Source organism: Magnolia sinica, chromosome 7, assembly GCF_029962835.1.
Source record: "Magnolia sinica isolate HGM2019 chromosome 7, MsV1, whole genome shotgun sequence".
NCBI lineage: Eukaryota > Viridiplantae > Streptophyta > Magnoliopsida > Magnoliales > Magnoliaceae > Magnolia > Magnolia sinica.
Window position 1 is genome coordinate 15,075,250 of NC_080579.1, and position 9,342 is coordinate 15,084,591.

General features: G+C 40.5%; 1 protein-coding gene across 1 annotated transcript in view; it reads right to left on the reverse strand.

Annotated features, from left to right (window-relative positions):
• The window catches only part of LOC131251123 (protein DETOXIFICATION 21-like), a 34,299-nt gene extending 27,076 nt beyond the window's left edge, over positions 1-7,223 (reverse strand). The window contains exon 1 of the mRNA XM_058251645.1: positions 6,876-7,223. Within this exon, the coding sequence (XP_058107628.1) occupies positions 6,876-7,121 (246 nt within the window). The 5' untranslated portion in view covers positions 7,122-7,223. The remainder of the gene's footprint in view (positions 1-6,875) is intronic.
• Between the last annotated feature and the right edge of the window lie 2,119 nt (positions 7,224-9,342).

The following is a 9,342-nucleotide window of genomic DNA, read 5'->3' on the forward strand; positions in this document are numbered from 1 at the left end:
TCGGAGCTCGGGGAGCGTCTCGCACGACACGTACCCACACCAGCCATATTAGTGGTGTGTGGTACACCAGCTAATCCGCTTCCACGAATAGTCAGACCTTGAAATTTCCTGCCTGGCCATATATGGGACCACGAGGGACTAATGATAACCACTCGTTTTTTGAATAATGACAACCACTCGTTTTTTGAATGCAATCAATTGCATCTGTACCCATCTTTTCATTTGATAGGGTGGTGAATACATATCTTCACACACTCGTAATCTCGCACGTGTGAAGTATTTTGGTCACTCATTCGGTCTACCCACTCCGCCTAGCCTGTGCGATTACCTAGTGGGTCCCACATTGGATCCCAACCACATCTTAAAGTAGGGCCCACATGGGGGGAAGGATAGTGTATGCATAGTTATCAAAAGGGCACAAGAAAAAACAGTCCGTTCGGAAAGTGTGTTCTTGTTAATTAAAACGTGGTTAAAAATTCAGCCGCAGTAAACCAAAATTCGAAAACCATGAAAAAATAAGAAGTTTTCAATTAACGGTTGCTAAAGATAAAGGAGTAAAAAAGTATACATGATTACATATATTATATATAAATAATGTTAAAATATAAAATTTTAATTAAAATAAATAGAATTTTTATATATGAGGCAACAAATGAAACATTAGGCCAACCATGATGTATTTCTTTGATCCACACAGTCCATCCATTGTTTCTGATCATTCTATGATCTGAGCCCAAAAACAAAGTAGATCCAAAGCTCAAATGGACCCTAACAAAGGAAACGGTAAGAATTGGACATTATTTTCCCTTAATGCAGGTCTATGTGATCTTATGAACAATTTTGATGGCAAATGAGCTCACAATTGGCCATAGGATGGTTTGAACGGTACTCGGTTCAATCCCAACTGGTTCATGTGATGTGGTCCACTTGAGCTTTGGATGTCACTCATTTTTGAGCTCACCCTCTAGAATGACCTGAAAATATTGATGGACAGTGCGGATCTAACACATAAATCATGGTGAGAATCAGAGAAGTTCCATACGTTCAAACTTGCATTGTGTAGTACACAATCTCTTAGGAGATGGAAAATCTACGGAATTCACTGTACATGGGTTTCGTTTCGTGCCAAAGCCTTTTGAAGGGAGTTGTTGTGCTGGGATGCTAGGTGAGGCCCATCATGATGTTGGGGAGAAATTCACTCCGTCTATCAGACTTACCATATCATTTTAGGACACGCAATAAAAAATGAGTCAGATCTAAAACTCATGTAGGCCATGCCAAAGGGAAAATCGGGAAACAGTTTCCTACCATTGAAATCTTTCTGGGATCTAGCTTGAAATTTATCTCCCAAGAGGTTATTTCCACTGAGAGGAAGTAAAATTACAAAAACATTAGCTTGATAAGAAGCTTTTGCACCGGCATGAATGTTTCAGCGGTAGTTAATAAATCCCCACCGTTTCCTATCGCATGGCACAATCGAGAAATGGATGGACCCGGTGAATTTCTCCCAAACATCACAGTAGTGGACCCCACCTAACATCGCACTTCCTACCAGAGGCTTTTGGCAGGAAACCCGCGTCTCTTCAGAGACGATCCACATTCCAATGCCTTTATATTTGGCAGCTTTTGAAGTTTGCTGAGTACAGCAAATACAGCGTATACAACAAGCCCCTGTTTGTTTTTCAAATAAATGGGAATACATGGGAACAGTAATTATTACAATTTCACTGCGTTTGAAAATTCATGGGAATTTGTGCCTGTGAAATTGGTTCAAAAGATGTAATTTTAATTTTTGAACTGTAAGATAATGCGAATGATATATCTATTTCGTCAGTCTGCTTTATTACAATATTTTAGAGCATGAGACAAAAAATGAAGCGGATCCAACACTCAAGTGGCCCAACAAAATTTCTATTAGTAAGTATACGATTCCCTTTTTTTTATGACGTGATCCAATTGAGTATTAGATATGCCTTAATTTTTTACTCATGCTATAAATTCAACTGGAATAATGGAGAATGATGGATGAACGGTGTGGATAAGCAAAATGCATCACAGTGGGATCCACCGAGATTTTGTAATATTTTTGGTTCTCATGTCAAAAAGTAAGTAGTCTAATCAGTTAAGTTGTAAATGTAGGGGAAGTAATTATTACTAACTGCATTTAAAAAAGGGAAACGGATGGGCTACTCCACGGTGCTCTGTCGGCCCCACCATGATGTACATGTTTCATCCATGTTGTCCATCCATTTTTACAGGTTATTCAATGGTATGAGACAAAAAATGAGATATATATCAATCTCAAGTGGACCACATTACAGGAAAAAGTGTTGAAAGAGGGCCGACCATTAAAAACCTTTTGGGGATATAAAAGTTTTGGATCAAGATAATATTTGTTTTTTCCCTGGGCATGTATGACCTAATCAACAAATTGAATGTCAAATAAACAGTACAGTGGGCCTTAGAGGATTTTAATGGTGGGTATCCAGTCACTATTGTTTTCCTGTGGTGTGTTCCACCTGAGATTTATATCCTTCTCCTTTTAGGGATAAAGCCATAAAATAACACATACATCATGGTGGGTCCCACAGACCACGGACCATCAGCCAAAGGGCTGGTGACAGGGGGAGTAGCATCCGTTTCTGAAAAGAGATACGGCAGCTCTATCCCGCTGTACCACCGCTTAGGATCCATCCCGTGAAAAACTTGTAACTTATTATTGATAGTGACATCTGGGGGTCCACTCAGGGAATAACTTCTAATTTATTACCTTCGGTCCACACGGGGATTAAAACAATCAATTACATCTGACAAGCTGCCCATAAATGTGGACCCACCGTTTCAATTCACTTAAATATGTGCCACGTGTACGGTGTTGATTGGACGCGGAATATCTACTGAACTCGACAGTAGCTAGTCTGGCTACTGAAGTGACGTCACCACGTTCCGTTGGCTCAACCGTGATGTACGTGTTGTATCCGCAGCGTCCATCCATTCACAGAGATCATTTTAAGGCATTAGCCAAAGAATGAGGTAGATCAAAGCAAAAGTGGACCCCACCACAGAAAACAGTGGAGATCAAACGCCTACCATTAAAAACTTTTTTGGGCCAAGTTTTCGATCAAGCTGATATATGTGCTCTCTCTTATTCCATGTCCCTGTTAACTTACAAAAAGGTCAGATTAGAATAAACATCATGGTGCCCTTGGGAAGGTTTCAACGGTGACGTTAGTGTCCTCACTGCTTTCTGTGGTGGGTCCACATGAACTTTAGATCTGCCGCGTTATTCGGCTCATGCTGTAAAACGATCTCTCCAAGTGGTGGTGCGGATACAACACAGACACCGTGGTGGCCCAAAAAACGTGGTGACGTCACTTCAGTAACAGGGAGACTCGATACTGTCGGGTTGAGTAGCTAAACCGCGTCTGTGGTTAGTACGTATCTTCACACGTGTGAGGTGTTTTGGTCACTCCTACGGCCTGCCTACTCTGCCACGTCATTTCCTAAACAAATGAATTATGGCCCAGTTTGGTAAATGTAGTATGTATCCACACCGTTCATTCATTTTTTGATAACATTACAGGGCATTATCTAAAGAAATGAAGCAGATCCAATTATTAGGTGTACCACACCATAGGAATCAGCGTTGATCGACCTTTAACGGGCCACAAAAGTTTTGGATCAAGCTTATATTTGCTTTTTCCATTCATCCAGGCTTACGTGACCTTTTTTAAAAAAACACACGCACACACACCCCCACACACTCACGCCGTAGTGGGCTTTCACCGCCTATGGATACTTGAACCCTTGAACGAGTGTTGTAACTCCCGGGAGTCTCCCACCCGAGCAAGAGGAAGGATCCAGGCTTACGTGACCTTATCAACGTATTAGGCAGGAAATAAACACTATTAGAACATTAAGGTTTCCCCTGAGACGTTGTTAACAACAAAGGTGTTCAGTTATCACTGTTTCCTATGGTACTTACCAAACAAAGGTGTTCAATTACCACTGTTTCCTATCACATGCTACTTACCCTTATCGTACTTACCCTTATCGTCTGACATTGAGAAAAGTTAACAGACAGTTGACACGTGGCATTACAAGTGAGATCGGTACATGAAAATATTTCCTGCCATATTTAAAGTGTTATTTATTTATTTATTTATTATTATTTTTTAGAATAGAATTATAACCGACATATATTTAATATTGCACATCACCGGTGTTCAATTATCATTGTTTCCTATCACCGGTACTTACCTGTATCAAATGTTGTACGTTACCGTCTGACATTGAGAAAAGTTAACAGACAGTTGACATGTGGCATTACAAGTGGGATCGGTACATAAAAATATTTCCTCCCATATTTAAAGTGTTATTTATTTATTTATTATTATTATTTTTCAGAATAGTATTATAACCAACATATATTTAATATTGTGCGGTCGATACATATAAGAGTAGAAAGGGGACAGAGCAATTTACGACCAAGGGAAATAAAACTTGGCCAAGAGAAGATAAACAATTAGAATGAAAAATGTAATAAGAGAATGACCTAGATAAAGATGCCATGATTGCCATGACAGTTCAATAAGGTAAAAAAAAATATCTTCAAAAGTTAGATATAAAAAGAAATTTATAAATAATAGAAAAATTAGTAAAAAGAAACACACAACAACTAAATCTAATAAATAAATCAAATCAATCAACTTATCCTAACTCAGTCTATATGATGAATAGTGATAATTAAGTAATGGTAATTTTTTAGTTGTAATATAAGTTTATGCTCATACGTGACACTTGATCTTTATCCAATATTACAGGTAGTTCTTTTAGAATAAGTATTCTAGTAGTTGTTTTAAGTGATCGACGATAAGTTTTTCCTTTTGTTTGATTATACTGTTATATCAAAAAGTTTTTTTTTTTTTTTTTGTGAAAGGCAAAGTACAACTTATCTTTAGAGAAAGAACTCCACCTTCTAATTATCACGAACCTTTTAATTATCGCACTCCACCTTCTAATTATCAATTAATCATTATAAATATTCTGCAAGTGGCTAAATAGATAACCAATTTCCTTGGCAAAACAAAAATGAGGCAGATCCAACGTTCAAATGGACCACACCAAATAATAAGGTTGGTTGCATTAAAATGCACCACTTATTAAATGTTAGTTGCATTAAATGCAAGAGTCACCTGTGGTGTGGTCCATTTGATCATTGGATCTGCCTCATTTTTGTTTTTATGCCTTAAAATAATCTAACAAAAGGTATAGACGGCTTGGATGTACAAATACATCACGGTGAGCCCACCCACAGACCTGCCCGTTCGGAGCTAGGGACGGGCGAGGGTAGTACGCAATCCGCCTCCGAGACTAGAAGGGGCGACCGTCATGATTAAACCATGTGCCCATTTCTGTCCAGGGAATAGTCGGCAAAGCTGAAAACGTGGGATAAGAAGGAAAAAGGTGCGCCGAACGTCGACCATGGAAAACGTGTGGGACGCGTGTCGGAGAAAGGATCCAATGTCCGGATGTGTGATAATAATGGAGTTGAGGTGGAGCCCACCGGCTGTGTGGTAATCATCGAGCTTAGATAGTCCCCCACATGTTAGGCCGAGATTCCAAAATCGAAAGGAAAATGGGGACCATTGGGGAGGATAGAAAGCGCACCACAGAAACTTTCAGATGGAGTGTGGGTCCCACCGTGTTGTGTACATGCCATCAAACCAGGGATCCGGATCCTCTGCTTGCCACCAACAGGTTTTTCGTGCAGACGTCAGGTGGGCCACACCACTTGATTAGCCACGTGTTCGGCGTGATTGTACATTGCTCGTGGTAGTGTGTCCGGAAGCGGATTGGCTGGTGTACCACACACCAGCTATATTGCTGGTGCTTCGACGTCAGTAAGTTATGTGGGTCCCATTATGAGGTATGCGTTATATCCAAACCGTCCATCCATTTTACGAACTCGTCTTAAGGCTTGAGCCAAAAAATACGACAGATCTAAAGATCAAGTGGACCACACTCCAACAACGGTGAGGGATTGAACATCAACCACTGAAACCCTTTTGGGGTCACAGAAGTTTCGGATCAATATGAAATTTGTTTTCCTCTTCATCCATGTATTTTTTACCTTATTAACAGATTTGATGGAAAATAAACGTTATGATGGGACCTATATATTGTTTAACGGTGAAAATCATTATCCTGGCTGGCTATTTTTGCTGTGGTCCATTTGAACTTTGGATATGATTCGTTTTTGTCTAATGTTATAAAAATGATCTCGAAAAATGGATGAACGGTATGGATATAATAAATACATCACTGTGGGGCCATGTAACTTTGATCTCATTTGAACCGTTCGTACAACAACTAGGAGCTCGAGGAGCGTCGGCGCTCGTCTTCGTACGACACGTATCTACACCAGCTATATAGCTGGTGTGTGGTACACCAGCCAATCCGCTTCTGGTGTATCCCACCAGTGTTTTCGATCAGGTTGATTCTTAACCAGATGAAAGGTGTAGATTCTATACACGCATCACGGGTGGGCCCTACACAGCTCAAATGGATGGTGATTATCATACATACGAACGCATTGATCATTTCCCGCCATTCTCAAAATCTGGACGTGGGCCATATTGGGCAGATGATCATCTCATGACGGAATCCGCACCCTTGGATTCTTCTGACGCGTTCCATAGTTATCCACAAATCAACCGTTTAAACCTATCTACAGTGGGGCCCACTAATTAGACGGCTAAGCTTTGATGGGCGTGTATGCCGTGCGCCAAAAAATATATGCGCATGTGTATGGAGTAACACGCTTTCAGAGTACCCAAACAGGAAACAGAAGAGATAGCGGTAACGGAGCTTACCAGGATTCCGTTAGCGAACCTGACAAGAACGGTGGAGACGAGAGCGAAGGCCGCGAGCTCCGTTGAGCCGATGTGGCCGATGAACGCCTGGCTGATAACGGTGACGCCGAACGTCGAAAATCTCGTGAAAATACCGGGACCCGCTACGATCCAAAGCTTCTTCGTCTCCGTCCATATCTTTCTCCCCAAACTCTCCTCTTCTTCTGAGTTGGTTTCCAGAAGCTTCGCGTTTAAATCGCCCTCCATTTTCTCGTTTCGTTTCAAAATATCGAGGTCGGATCCTGAAAAGCCAAAAGTAAAGGCTGTCTGAAATAATAGAGAGTAGAGAAAGCAGCGACCCCTTTTATCTGGACGAAATGCGAACTGCGTTTCTGAAAGCGTGGAGCCGAATTATTTGACGAAAATACCCCGGGCTCGTACAAGTCAAATCGAGGTGTTTTTGTCGTTTTCGGAAGATATTAGGACAGGCATTAGGAAGCGGATTGGCTGGTGCACCGCACACCACCGACCTGGCCGGTGTGTATACGTGTCGTGTACGCTCCTCGAGCTCCGAGTTGTACGAACGGTTCGAAGGATATCAAAGTTACATGGACCACACAATTATGTATTTATTATATCCACACCGTTAATCCATTTTTCAAAAGCATTTTAGAGTATGATGCCGAAAATGAGTTATAACCATAGCTCAAGTGTACCACACCAGAGAAGCAGAGGGGACGATGATTATCAGCATTAAAACATTCGTAGGGCCACCGTAGCGTTATTTTATCAAATTCATTCACAAGGTCACGCAGACCTGGATGATGAGGAGGAAAAAATATATATAGTTTTGATCCAAAACTTCCGTGGCCCTAAGGGCCTGTTTGGACGAGGGATTGAGTTTGGACTCGGACGTAAGAGGGATTTGTCCGTCGAATCCCACATTCCCTGTGATGTCACGTCTGGGCAGCGACTGGATAAGAACGAGAGGATTTTCGTTTGGACTGAAGGATGGATTCCCAAATCTACCCGAATCTTTCTCTCGTGGGCTGGATTCCATCTCAAGCCCATTTTAGACCTGTCCATATTACATGGTACGGATTGCAGATGAGATTTGAGAGCAAAAGACATGGTGAGAGTTAGGGTGGGAGGTGAGTTTTCATGTGAACAAGGCTTATAACTCTCCGGAAGATCATGATAGCCATAATCATCCATCACCGTTGCCATCACGATCTGAAGGTTGGGCTGAGGGCAAAAGTAAGTCTTCTCCCTCCCTCCCAATATGATATGTCATGCTCTACTGTAGATCCTTCATGCATGTTAGTTTTTCATATAGTTTTGGTGGTATCTGAGTGCCCGAATAGGGTTTTGATTGCATACTGTCAAACCCCCATGTTATCACAGGCCAATGGCCCTTCGAGATGCATGTGTTGTCTGGTTTCTGCCATGGCTTCCGGTTATTGTGTAATATGTGTGCATGTTCGATTTCAGTATCACACTTTTAAATACACTGGTATATTTACTGTAAATCTGCTTTAATCTTGCTGTGGTCATTGGTTCGTTTGGGTTTTTCGATATTTCACTGCTCAGGGTTTCGGTTATTTAGGGGTTTTGGACTAGGTGATTTCTCAATCCATGAAGTACCATGAAAATGGGAGTTTTGAGTTATCTGAATAATGTTTTGGAGATATATTTCAGTTTTTTATGTATTGCCTTGGATGGAAACCTAACCCCTACTTTCTGGGTTCAATATAACTTCAACCTATACCGTCTTGGGTTGTGGTACCATGAAAATGGAGGTTTTGGGAAAGCTGAATAGTTTTTTGGAGATATATATGAGTTTTCTGTGTATTTCCTTGGATTGAAGCCAAACGTCATACTTTCTAGATTCAATGTGACTTCAACCTATACCGTCTTGGGTTGTAGTAGGGCCCATTGTTAAATTGTTAATGAATCAGACCATACACTATAGAAATTGTTAGTCTTTTGACCTCTATGGATCTCTGGTATGGTTATTTTTATCTATTTTTGTTGGTTTGAAGTACCTTTTGGATTCCAACTACATACGTGCAGTTGGATTCTTTCAAAATACTTCAACTATAGTGACTTATTATACTTAATGCTATAAGTTTTTTGTCGAAATCTGTTGGTTACTCGTAACATGGCTTCACTAAATTGAAGGTCATTGATCTCCGACCTTGGATTTGATAAAGATCTCTAGTATGGTCTCTATAATCTATCTTACTTTATTGGTTCTTAGAATGTCATAATACCTAGGATTTTCTCAGAACTTCCTTTGATTGTTATTCGTATATGATTCATTGGATTTTCTATTCATGTCTGATTTTGATAATGGATATTTGAAGAGGTATTTTACTGAGATATTTGAAGAAAAAAAAATGAGATAGGAAAAAATCTCAAGTGGACCACATTACAAGAAAAGGTGTTAAATGAGCGTCAACCATTAGAACGTTTTTAGGGGCTATAA